At 43.8% G+C, this 13,492-nt stretch overlaps 1 protein-coding gene across 3 annotated transcripts in view; it reads left to right on the forward strand.

Moving 5' to 3' along the window:
- The window catches only part of YTHDC1 (YTH N6-methyladenosine RNA binding protein C1), a 62,852-nt gene that overhangs the window by 30,533 nt on the left and 18,827 nt on the right, over window positions 1–13,492 (forward strand). Inside the window, exons 5-9 of one of the 3 annotated variants that reach the window (XM_088456424.1) lie at window positions 1,172–1,261; window positions 1,848–1,901; window positions 10,553–10,647; window positions 12,044–12,152; window positions 12,937–13,054. In XM_088456424.1, the coding sequence (XP_088312550.1) occupies window positions 1,172–1,261; window positions 1,848–1,901; window positions 10,553–10,647; window positions 12,044–12,152; window positions 12,937–13,054 (466 nt within the window). The remainder of the gene's footprint in view (window positions 1–1,171; window positions 1,262–1,847; window positions 1,902–10,552; window positions 10,648–12,043; window positions 12,153–12,936; window positions 13,055–13,492) is intronic. The other 2 variants (XM_088456425.1, XM_088456426.1) reach the window with 2 other exon arrangements.

Raw genomic sequence — 13,492 nt, forward strand, 5'->3', positions numbered from 1 at the left:
TTTTACTTACCAGCCGTTGATTGCAGTACTTGTAGAGTGGACCTGCTCAGTTGCCTTTGTGGACATTGTTTATATGCTGACCTGCAGTTCAGTGCATCTCTTGGGACATACTAAGTACTATACAAATACAGCACATTGCTGTGGGTTATTGGACCCTTGTAACATAAGAAAAAGTTGAGCATGACCCTATAAGTGCTGGAATTAATGTCTGGGTAAGTTAAAAGGAAGATATACAAAATGATTGGGCATAATGACCTAAACAGGATGAGACAGTTGTTCATTTGGTAGAGAAAACCCTGTAATTCTACTCCAGTTTGGCTTAGTGTGTACGTTTTGCAGATATTTGATGGTTGTGCCTGCTATTGGTTATTTTCATTATTCTCCCAACCGTAGACAAAATTTCAGATAACTGTATTACTGCTTTTGGTCCCCTTCAGAACAGAAATGTTCAAACTGATGTTGAATTTTGTGCTTTGATAAATGTAGGCTTCAGTTTAAATTTCAGGACACCGGAAAGTGTTTAATGTAAAACTGAAACTCCAAAAACTGAGATGGTAACATCTTGTGTCACTCTGGCTTCTTGATTTCTGGGGTTTGCCCATCACTACTTCAGAGTAACTACTCCAAAGAGGCCTAGTGCATGGTCCTATTACTTTACAGCCCTCATCACCTGTTTTAAGGAGGCTTCTTTATGTTCTTACAATTATTGCATTGCAGCAGCTTAGATTTGCACCGTTTTTTTTTTTTTTCAAATTCATCAAACATTTCGGTGTGGATTTTGCCTGCGGATTTAGTTTCCTATTATAGCACATCCGATATCAAGGGGGAAGTATTCCTAGCAGAGCCTCCTGATTGACGAACTTGTATGGTTCAGCTAATTGTCTAATTTGGTTCTAGTCTTCATATTTATCCAATTCACAGGTTCCTTCTAACCTGCCTGCTGATCTTTGTGTGCTGCCTTATGACAAGCTGTCCAGGCAGTCATGTGTGCTAAACTTAGACCTCACACACAGATAGTTAGGTTCTTAGGTTGTAGGTGTGTAGTTGTCTCTGATTATGATGTTCAGAGTTGTTTAATGATTATTAGAAATCCTGCCTGATCGGAGCTTGGCTGTTGGAGCATGTAGAGACCCCCTGCCATGCTTACATTATCTTTTCACATATTTTCTAGATCAGACAAAGAAGGAAAGGAAAAGGGATAGAGGTATTTCTCCAATTGTGTTTGATAGAAGTGGAAGTTCTGCATCAGACTCTTATGCAGGTATTATTTCCTTTCTTAGATCCTTGTTCTGATTTCTTCCACACACGTAAACTGATACGAAGGTGAATAGTAAAGCTCATTGTTGGCATGAATTAACTGTAGTTTGGAGGGGTTTGTGGATGACTATTAGTGACCTGCGCTCTGCTTTATTATATTAACTGATACCAAATATCTGAATCCTCTAATCTTGTGATGGTTGGGAAGTTGTCCTTCCCTGTATATTGATGGTTCTGAATGTGTTGTACTCTTATGCCATTTGGACACAATTTCCCTTCTGTAACTACTCGACTAGCAGGGCTATTTGTAAAAATAAAAAATCTCCTTTTGTGAATTACTTTGCATGTTAAACACATGAGGATTTACAATCCTTACTATCTGTAAAACATTTCTGCAAAGTTGTGCTGAAAATTAGAAGCTACTATTTTGCACCAGATCAGCTCTGCTTTATTGTAGTAATTTTGGAAAACTAAACCTGAATATTTTTTTTTTATTTTTTCCCCCGTATGACTTTGAATACAGCTGTTTTGAAAATGTATTTTTTTGTCTGAAGGCACAATCTGAATACATGTACTTTGACTAAATGCAGGTTCAGAAAAGAAGCATGAAAAATTGCCCTCTTCTGTTCGCGATGTTCGAAAAGGTATACTTTACATTTTTCCCTTATTTTTTTACTTCAATGACTAATATTCTTCCCCCTCACTTTAAAGGCTTGTCCTGGTTATGCTACATGGAAGTTTTAAGCACAGTTGAGTAAAACCTTTTAAGCTTTTCAAAAGTTTCATAACGTAAAAATGGATTTAGTAGCTACTTTTTTTTTGTTAACTGAATACAAGATTCTCTATCCAAAGCATAAACTTCTTTATAAATTGGATTGTGATCTTTTCCAAATTTGAAGCACTTTTGTACCCTTTTTTTAAATGTTTTGTTCTGCACCTGTAAAAATTTGACTTATAATTTGGAAGCTCTCTATGGGCGTCTGTAACTACTATTCCCAGAGTTCACTGCTTCAAAGCATTATCACTCTTATATAGCATTGACATGAGAGGGAATTTAAGTTATGTGATCTCTGCATTGTTGCTATCTTTCCAATATAGCAACTAATTAGTCAATTTTGCGATATAGAAAAATGGCTACAATGATTGGGAGTGCGGTTGTCGGGGTACATCCCTCTTCCCACTAGCACTTTGGTCATTGTCCTTGTCACTGAGACTCCAACCAGTTTATCAGTTGAACAGCTTCAAGCACTTAAAAATACATGGGGCACTACCAGAGGGTCCAAATTGGAGCAAGAAATAATATATCGCTCCTGATTACAAAACCGCTGCACTTTTCCAGTGAGGAGCAGATTCTTGTCTATAGAACTTTATAACTCTATATAATATTGTATGGTCTGTACTGACTGTCGTGTAGTGGGAGCTGCTGTCAAACTCCCAACAGCTCCCCCTGCTGCAGCGGATGAAATGGACATGGTCGTGTCCAGGAGAGAGGGGAACCCTGCAGCACTGGGCCACACTGTAATTGTAACCTCAGGTCGGAGGACACTGGGAGGACCCAGTCTACCATGGGTCAAAATTATTAGTATGTAATAAAGGTGAAGACCTCTGGTGTAATCTTTCAAAAACAAGTGTTCTATACATGCTTTAGTGTAAATTAGCCTCATACCAAATAATAAGTTTAAATAAGCTTGTCTTCATGTCCTCCCTCTTTGCCGGATGGCATCTCCTGGTGGGAGTATGAAATACAGATTAGAATCCCTCAGCAGGCAGTGTTGATCATCTGATCCTTCTCATACTATCGTGATGCAAACTTTATATTGCCAAAAGTCAGCCATTGTGCCATGTGAGTTAACTGTTTTTTTTTTGTTTTTTTTACTTTTTAATGTACACATCACTTTCAGCATCTTAAACCGTTTGGTTTTGTTCATTTAGAGTTTTGCAGATGTTCATAAACATATAAACTAATTCTTGATTTGACTTTTCAGAATAAATGCCATTCCATGTGAGCCTACTGCCTTAATATCCATAACCATGATTGCCGCCAATATTAATGTGCCACTAAGTCAAGTATTAATAAAACTTTATTATGATAATTTTTTTGTTTTAGTGGCCCTTTAATGTAGGGGGTGGCAACTATTTTTTTTTAAATGGCACTGAACTGTATGAGCGGTATTCGGTTGTCACCCCTTTGCGCTCGGCGGAGCTATTATATTGTTGTTCATGCAAGGGCGCAAACAGCTGCCGGCATTTCAGTTCGCACCCCCTGGTGGTGGCGAGCTGAAATGTGTAAAAAGTTACTTGTTTGGACGCCCAAACGGCACTTTTCGCGATCGTTCTCAGCACTTTGGACGTGTTTAGCCGTTTTATGCAGCTAAACCCAACCTCTTTGGGCGAGATAATCGGAATCAATTGAATATTGCCCCGCAATTTCCCGTCACTTTAGATGGGAGATTGGGCACGATAAAACATTTGAATACCGCCCTAAATGTTTACCTTTTTTTTTGTACTCCTTGCGGCACACATTCACAGGTTGTGGGAAACCTGCTTTTAATGTATTTGATACTGCATGCAATTCTTAGCCAGTTGCTAAATTTGGTCTTTAACTTTCTTCACCTTTTTTTTAAATTGTATTTTAAGTTTGGTGGCCCTTTTAAACTCGCCTAGTTGGTCAGTTAGATGAACATATATTGATAAAACATCAGCCAGCTAGTTGATGTTTCCACATCCACCACAAGCTCTTTAAAATGTGCATCACTGAAGAACATATTCTCTGCCTTTCCTCCTAGTCCTGGACGGATCCTGACCACAGCTAGTGTATTTGTGGTCTGCCCATTTTGCAATGTTTATAGGCAGTGCATAGTACTGATCACTATTTTCTCTTGCCGCATGCACCTTCTTGTTAGCGTAGATAGAGGAAAAACGCAAAAGGCAAATGTACTATTGACCATAATTAATATTGGTTAAGAATATTTCTACTTCAGGGTCCATAGGCTCCACAGGGGGGGGGTATAGGTGATGATGGAGTCATCCGGGCACCACGCAGTAAAATGTTTCTCGTAGGATTGCACTGGGTCTCCCGCCTATACCCCGGGCATGAGGCACTTGGGTGCCCGGCTGCAGTCAGGTCACTGACACGCGGGGGGTTAACAGCCCCTGAAGATTCTTCAAGAGCGGATCGGCCAGGAGATGTCCGCACTGCCGCTCCACCACTCCGCCGATGCCGGTACTGATCGAGGATCTCGGCTGGCCTTCAGGGTCTTCGCTAGCAGGGACCCCATGAGGATCTCTGGACTGCGGCCGGGCGCTACGGAGAGCTGGTGACCCGCTGAACAGCAGTCTTTTCCCCAGGGCTAAGGGTCTCCCTGGGGATGACTGCAGGTGGAGCTAGGCACTAAGACCTGCGCTTTCACTAGACCACCAGGGACACACGCTGGCTATGTCTGGGCGCGAAACCACTGTCCCGGGGGTCAATCACCGGCCAGGGGAGGCAGCCTTCCCTGTTGAACAGCCGGCTTCTCCCCGCTGCACAGCGTGCCTTTCCACTGCGGTCTGGCTGGGCTGAGGCAGCTCTCCTCCTCTGGAACCGCCCCCTCAAAGGTCTCTGCGGCCATTTTCTCCTGACTAAGTCACAAGCGATGTGGAGCCCGGGTCCCCCTACATACCTCTCATCCAAGTCGACAGCGTATGTAGCACTTTAGCCTACCAGACACTGTCTGTGTAGTTGAATAGTAGTGCGGTTTGTGCAGGTGTTTTTATTCTGCATTGTATGTGACTTTATGCTTTTTCTCACTGAGCCCTTAAAAGTGGTGTCAGGGTGTGTATTTAACCTCAGTTTATTATTTCTGTGTGGTGGGTCACCTACAGTGTACACGCGATACTCTACATTATGTCTGGTAGTGAGGATGACGTGCAAAACTTGGCTCCTGACCTCCTGTCATGTAAAAAGTGTTCTGAAGGATTAGGTGTGGGAGACATAGTAAGTGAGGGGTTATGTGTGAGATGTTATGCTCCTCGTGCTTTGTTCAAGTACTGACTGCCATTGTGGTACGCTTGACAGTCCCTCCTGTGTTTCTCCCGCTGGGGTTCCCACAGCAGCAGATTGTGCACTCTCAGAGCCTGCTGCAGTTGGCTGCACCCATACAGGTTGTTTCTAATCCTACATGGGTGAATACGTTTTCTACTACGGTGCAGAACCTTACGGATTTGCTGCAGGGGGATGCACCCCAAATTAAACCGGCTAGAAGACCATTGCCGTCATCTCAGTCTACACAATATGATGACGAGGACATGACGTCTGATGACGGGGAGCTTTCTGATGAATCTGACTCAGGCTCCACCTCTCATGCAGAGGACTCCAAAAATGTATATTCCAGGTCTGAAACGAGCCGTTTGTGTGGCCTTGGTCATAGGAGGACGAACCTCCAGCTCCCAAGTCCAAACATGCCTATTTCAAGGATATAAAGGTGACCACTGCCATATTTCCTTTCTCTGATCAGCTGGTAGACCACCTGGAGGTTGCATGGAAAACAGCTGGAAAGCGTTACCAGCCTCAAAGACGCCTGGCTTATGCATATGCTTTTGCTGAGGACTATTTTACCAAATGAGAAACTTCCCCAGCGGTGGATTCTCATGTGACGCGCTTGGTTAAAAGTGTGACTCTACCTATGCCATCCATGTCGTCCTTAAAGGACACTATGGATAGGAAGCTGGAGGTTTGTCTGAAATCCATATATTCTCTTTCAGGGGCAGCTTGCAGGCCGGCCATGGCTATCTGTTGGGTAGCCAGGGCTATGGAGGTCTAGGCGAACTCCCTTGATGGGTTCTTGTCTTTGGATGCTACCAGCGAGCAAGTGAATCTAGTGTGCAACATCTGAGATTCAGCTACATATATTACGAGGCTGCTTTGAATGTCAGCCTCTTGACTTCCAGGATTTTGGCTGCGGCGATTTGCAGCTCGTCGCTCCCTGTGGCTACGCTCTTGGAGAGCGGATGTGGAGTCCAAGAAGGGTTTAGAGTGTTTACCTTATAACTGTAAGGTTCTGTTTGGTCCTGACTTGGATAAGATTGTTGATACGTTGGCAGCAGCTAAGTCGGTGTGTCTGCCTAATGCTCCCTCTGGGTCTCTGATCTCGTCCTTTCGGACCTATTGGCCACAATGTAGGCCTAAAGATTAGTCCTTTCCTAGGCCTTCAGTCCCCAAGAACACTGCCAAGCTGAAGAAGCAAGCTTGGAGTGCGAGATGTCCGGCTGCCAAGCCTTACGACAAACCCTCAGCCTGACTGGACGGGCCTCCCCTTGGGGGATCCCAGGGTGGGAGGCCGACTTCTTCAGTTCGCCCAGTACTGGTGTCAGACCACCGCAGACACCTAGGTACTCTCACGAGTACGCCCTCTCCTTCCGGAAAAGACCTTCCCATCAGTTTTTCTGCACAGGCCTTCAGTCGGACAAAGACAAGGCCTTACAAATCCAGAAGGCCGTACAATCCTTGTTTCAAGAGGGTGTCTTAGTACCTGTCCTGTTGCCCCAGAGGGGAACGGGTTATTGTTCCGATCACTTTTTGGTTCAAAAACGGAACGGATCCCAGCGGCCTATCCTCAATCTCAAGTCCCTGAACAAATTTCTCAGGGTAGCTTGGTTCAGGATGGAAACCCTACGCTCAATTATGCTGGCTGTGGAACCTGGGGATTTTATGGTGTCACTGGATATTCAGGATGCATACCTGCATATTCCAATTACTTTGGCTCACCAGCGTTTTCTCAGGTTTGCTGTTCTGCAACATCATTTCCAGTTTCGGGCTCTACCGTTTGGCCTCTCTACTGCACCTCGGTTGTTTACCAAAATTATGGCGGGTAATGGCAGCCCATCTGGTCCGCCTGTTACTCTAAGATGACCTTTTACTGTTGGCAGGGTCTTCAGAAGTACTTCACTACCATCTACAGCTGACCTATCTGTGCTTCAAGCGCACGGGTGGTTGATCAATTGGAAGAAATCCTCCTTGATTCCATCTCAAAGGATGCTCCATCTGGGACCTTTGTGGAGCTCTTTCTGACTGCGGAAAAGATCTCCACTTTGCAGACGCCAGTACGCAGATGCCTCCACAGTCGTCGAGTGTCGATCCACTCAGCAATGCAGTTACTGGGATCCATGGTATCGACTTTCGACATGGTGAATTATGCCCAGTTTCATTCCCAGCCGCTACAGAAATTGATCCTCTCCAGGTGGGACGTATTACCCCATCGGATAAAGGCACAAACGATGGTGCGTCTGTCTTTCCTGGTGGCTGCAGACGGGCCACCTCACCAGGGGACGCCCCTCTTGGATTCCGGACCTGGTCCTCCTGACGGATGCCAGTCTCCAGGATTGGGGTGCAGTGACAGGTCCACACTCCTTTCAGGGGTGATGGACAACAGAGGAGTCTGCCCTGCCAGTCAACGTATTAGAACTTCGGGCGGTCTTCAGGGCCCTGCAACAGGCCAGACTCATAATTCACGGAAAGCCTGTGCAAGTTCAGTCCGACAACGCCACGACCATGGCTTACATTAACCATCAAGGAGGCACTCTTAAGTTTGGTGGCAATGACAGAGGTGTCATGCATTCTGACATGGGCGGAAGGTCGTCTCCCAGCCATATCGGCAGTGTTCGCTTCCCAATTGAGAACTCCTGGAATGGACTTCCTCAGCCCTCACGACGTGCATCCCAGGGAATGGTCTCTTCACCAAGAAGTGTTTCAGCTCCTAGTGGACAAGTGGAGCCTTTCGGACGTGGACCTCATGGCCTCCCGACACAATCACAAACTGTCAGTGTACGAGTCCAGGACAAGAGACGCCAAGGCTCTCTTGGTAGACGCTCTGTCAGTCAAGTTTGCGGACCTGTTTCCTAAAATCTCCCTTCTTCCTCGTGTACTTTGGAAGTTCAAACAAGAAGGAGGCACTGTCCTGTTGGTGGCTCCAGTGTGGCCCAGACGTCACTGGTACTCAGATTTTCAGAGTCTCTCTCCATCGACACTCTGTTGCTGTTGCCTCAACATCCGGACCTGTTGTCTCAATGTCCTTGCCTTTACCCGGCCCTGGGTTGTCTGTCTTTGACGGCGTGGCTCTTGAGACATCGCTCCTAAGGTCCAAGGGTTTTTCTGACTCTGGTTAACACCATGCTCAGAGCATATAAACCAGCCTCTGCCAGGATTTACCACAGGGTGTGGCACACCTACTTTCAATGGTCGTCCCAGAGGTTACGATCCCAAGGTGTTTCTGATATCCTGAGTTTTTGCTTTCCTGCAGGCGGGTTTGAATCTTGGTCTCGGCCTTGCCTCGCTGAAGGTGCATGTATGTGCTCTTTCAGTGTGGTTCCAGCAAAGGATTGCTCCTCTTCCTGATATCCGCACTTTCCTACAGGGTGTCCTTCGCATTCAGCCTCCCTTTGTCCCTCCTGTGGCGCCTTGGGATTTGGCTGTTGTCCATAGGGCCCTCCATTTGAACCCCTGGACTCTGGACCGCAAATAGCTTACAGCGAAGACTGTTTTTCTTCTGGCTATTGCTTCTGTCAGAAGTGTGTCAGACTTTGGGGGCGCTCTCTTACCGTTTCCCATTTCTAGTTTTTCACCAGGACAGGGCGGTGCTTCGGGCTCGCCATGGGTTCCTTCCTAAAGTGGTTTCTAGTTTCCACATTAATGAGGAAATTATTGTACGGGCCTTTAATTCTCCAGACCTCTCGGCAGGTTAGGCCTTGTTGGATGCAAGCTCTCAGAATTTATGTGGACCGTACCAGTTTCCTTTGGAAGTCAGACTCCTTTTTGTCCTCTACGGATTCCACAAGAAGGGATGGCCAGCCAATAAACAAACTTTGGCTAGATGGCTTCGTTTGACGATCTCTGAAGCCAGTGCCACCCTCTGTTACTGCTCATTCTACTCTGTGGGTCCTTATTGGGCAGCTCGCCGTGGCGCCTCGGCTGTTCAGCTTTGTAAGGCGGCCACGTGGTCCTCTGTCCATACCTTTTTTTGAGGTATTATGCATCTGATACCTTTGCCTCTCGGGATGCTTCCTTTGGGCGGCGGATTCTCCTCTCTGCACAGGAGCGTCCCCACCCTTAAAAGGACTGCTTTGGGACATCCCCAAGGTATCCCTGTGGAGCCTATGGACCCTGAAGTAGAAAATGAGAGAGATAGTAAGAACTTGCCTTTTATCTCATTTTACAAAGACCACAGGAGACCCACACTGACGCACCTGTGCTTCAGATGGACTTCGCTCTGGTCACCTATTTTTCTGTCTGCTTCTGTGTGAGAATGTGATTCTTGAGTGTTCCAGACTATCTTCTCTGTCATTCTCCTTCGGCATTTGGCTTGCTACGAAACTGAGGTGCCTCTAGCCCGGGGGCGGGGTATAGGAGGGAAACCAGTGCATCCTGGGAGAAAAATTTTAACTGCGTGGTGCCTGGATGACTCCATCATCTATACCCCCAAGGTCTCCCTGTGGACCCTATGGACTTCGTAGAAAGAGAGATAACAATTGTAAGTTCTTACCATATCTCTCATTTTTGAGTATTGATCGCCTCTATTTCTAGGTTTAGAGATGCGATTTCTTTCACACTTTTTTTTATTTAAATGTTTGTCATTAAATGATACATTAGACATGACATAGGAAACATGTTTAATTTTCAATACATTTTCTCTTATTGACATTGGACATATTTGAGTTAATGGGAAAAAAAAAAAAGTCCCTTGAAAAATACATGAAATGTATCGCAGCACATTTGTTATATAGCAGAATTCATATTCAGGCATTCTGAATTCATAAAAAAGCTGAACATGGAGAGTGCGAGTAAGCCCTAAGGGAAAGCAGAATATACTTTGTTGCTTTAGGAACCTGTGTATTTAGTGTTTTAGTGCTGGTAAGCAAATCTGTATCCCTGCACCAGTCTACAGAGTGATGAGACATCTTTGTTATGCTAGATCTGTTGGGTGGCTGGCTTCCCTGATGTTATGTAGCCTGTAATTTGACTAGAGCTACCCAGCAAGGCCAAAGACAAAAACTAGGCCAGTAAGAATATAATGGTCCATCATTTCCATGCACCCAAAGTAGAAATAATATTCTCTCTTGTGTTTAATAAAAATAAGTCTCGTGTTACGTCTGGTTTGGAATTCTCATGCACAAGTATAGTAGCCCTGTAAAGGTTTTATTTTTTTTTTTTGTCACTTGGATTATAGAACATAACAGATTTCTAGGTAGTATGACTAAAGACTACGATCTTTTCATATCTTCATCCTTGTATTTTTTGTTTTTTTTACTTCTGTTTTTCCAGAACGAATCAATAAAATTCGGTATATTCTCCAGGAGGCACGGTTCTTTCTCATAAAAAGCAACAATCATGAAAATGTATCTTTAGCTAAAGCAAAGGTAAGCTTAAATCAGAGTGAAAATAACACAATGTCTTTTAACTACCTGCTTCACCTTTGTATCTGTTTTTCTATGCCTGTAGGGTTTCACACTGTTTTAATACTGTGGCCTCTGTCCTATTGTGTGAAAATTGCAGTTTCATTATACATAATTTGTCTTTGTACAGTTTGTAACGCTATATGAATCCCTACACATATGTAGCTCTTTGCTACTAGAGTCACAACACAGTTCAGTTATTTCTTAACTTGGCATGGGAATCTTTTATTCTATTTACTTATTTATTCGGCTTACTACACATACACGGAATTATAGACAGAGAAAATACCCGGAGCAACTACAATCGCCGATCCTGGGCTGGGGTTGAGTGGGTAATAACTAGTGCTAAAGTGGAACCCTGACTGCATGTATTTATACTGCTCAATATCTTGTTACAGTGTATGGGGAGGTTGAGCATGATGCAACTTGGGTGGCTATCCTGTGTAATAGCAACAGTGATTGTCAGGTTGTGGACCTGCAAAGTTATATTTTTAACAGCAGCATAAGGAAACAGATTGATGATTATTTCTGGCTTATCACATATTTCTAAAGTTTTTAATGGACTACCCCGTGTACCCATCTTAACAGTGACTGTCAGAGCGGTGCTGGACCCGGCTATTTAGTACCCGCGCTCCCCCAAAGAGTGGGGGAGCGCGGGTACTAAATAGCCGGGTCCGGCACCGCTCTCCCTCCCTCTTAGGTCGCAGCAGCCCAGCACACGCTGCTATGTGCTGGGCTGCACTGGGAGACTGTCCGAGGCTGCTAAATCATGCTGATCGCGCCCCCCATTAGCTGTGCATCGGGCTGAGGGGCACATAGGGCCGCCCTCACCAAGGGTGTGGCCATGCCTCCCGCAATTAGCAACTCACCATACCGACCCGCTGCAGCATGCAGATGATGGTTGTTGAGTGTGTATGAACGACCATCATCTGCAGATCACTCGATCTGCAGATATATCGCTATACTGTGTACCCACCTTAACAGTGGCTGTCAGACTGTGGAGTTGCAAAATTACACTGCTACCAGGAACATAAGGAAATATATTGCTGACTTTTTGGTTCATTGCAAACTTATAAAGCTCTAAAAGGATGATGATTTGCCAAAATATATAATTGGTTCTTTTATATGTGTGTATTATATACTGTTGGATTTTTATTACATTGTATTAAATTTATAAACTGCGCTCTTTAATACCCTATGATTAGGTTTATTTCTTTGTTGATACACACCCTGAGAAAATGTAATGCTGTTAAACGCAAAACTAGAACTCTTGCTCTAATCTCTATATTGTATAGAATAATTGTGATTCTTTCCTTCTCAACACATTACTGAAGATTTAACAAACTTGTTTTAATGTTAGGGTGTTTGGTCAACTTTACCAGTGAATGAGAAAAAGCTGAATGCCGCTTTCAGGTCTGCAAGGAGTGTGATTTTGGTGTTCTCTGTCAGAGAGAGTGGAAAATTTCAAGGTAAGTTACAAGTTCTTTCAGGTTTAGGTAGTTTTTTTTTTTTTTTCATGAGCCTTAAATGGCAGATTTAACTCTTTAAAAAAAAAAAAAAAAATTATTCCACCTACATCATTTTCCCCACTTTCTGATCTGTAGCTAGAAATGTTAATTGTAATAGCCATGTAGTTAAATTGTGTGAATGGTTATGTCACACAAGATGTAGAAGAAGGCTTTCACTGCAGGAATATGTAATAAGATGTAAGTGCTGCAATATGTAGGGTCACAGCAAATAAAATCCTATTGTCCTTTCTAGATTTCATATTTTCTTAAGTTAATGTTTTTATTTAAATTGACTTAAGCCTGGGTACACACTACACTGACCCAGCGGCCGTCGCATCGTCCGTGCGGCAGATTGGTAAACTCTACACACTTCCCAATCGGCTGCTTTATGTCTGGCCAGACTTCACAACTGGGAGGGCGTTTTAAATTTAAATGTACTGGTGGTCAATGGGTTGTCCATACACACATGCAGATGCACTGATATATCTGCATGATATACAGGGCATTGGTCGTGCTGTAGGGCCAACCTGATATGCCTACTAGAGTGTACCTATCTTAAAGCTCCTCACTCTGTCATAATTTGCTTAATTCCAATTCTGTTCACCTTGGTCTCCAGTCTGGAATTATAATTTTACAATTTAGAGGGTCAATATCTCCAAGGGCAAAAATAAAGCATCTTACCATACATAAGAGTTTAAATGGTTTTCTGTTTATTATACCAAGGCTAGAATATGTCCTCTTTCAGGATTTGCAAGATTGTCATCCGAATCTCATCATGGTGGATCGCCCATACACTGGGTTCTTCCTGCAGGAATGAATGCAAAGATGCTTGGTGGTGTGTTTAAGATAGACTGGATTTGCAGGTATGCCCAGACAAGCTGTACGTACTTTATTGGTTAATGTACCAAACTACCCATTATTATTATTCATTTTTTTTTTTATTTTGTTTTCATTTTGAGCAACATGCACAAATATTATATTCATATCTTAGAAGGCTACAATAATATGTCTGCATGTTACACAGATGGCACTCGGCATACTCAAGAGAAGGGTTTGGAGGAGTAAGAGTGATTTTACAGTGCACATAACCAGCATTCCAAGTTTATCTGTGTGTCTGACTAGTATTTACTGTAATCCCGAAATAATTTTATATTAGTAGTTTGTCCAGAATGAAAGGAATGCCACACTTTTGATTATAACGATCAAGTAAACAATGTCCCAAATGTGCCCTACCATAAACTATGTATCTCGCACTTTGATTACTTGCCATTCACTGAGCTTGACTAAATGTATTTGAAGAA

The sequence above is a fragment of the Taudactylus pleione genome, unplaced genomic scaffold, assembly GCF_031769625.1.
Source record: "Taudactylus pleione unplaced genomic scaffold, aTauple2 ptg000703l, whole genome shotgun sequence".
Classification (NCBI taxonomy): Eukaryota; Metazoa; Chordata; class Amphibia; order Anura; family Myobatrachidae; genus Taudactylus; species Taudactylus pleione.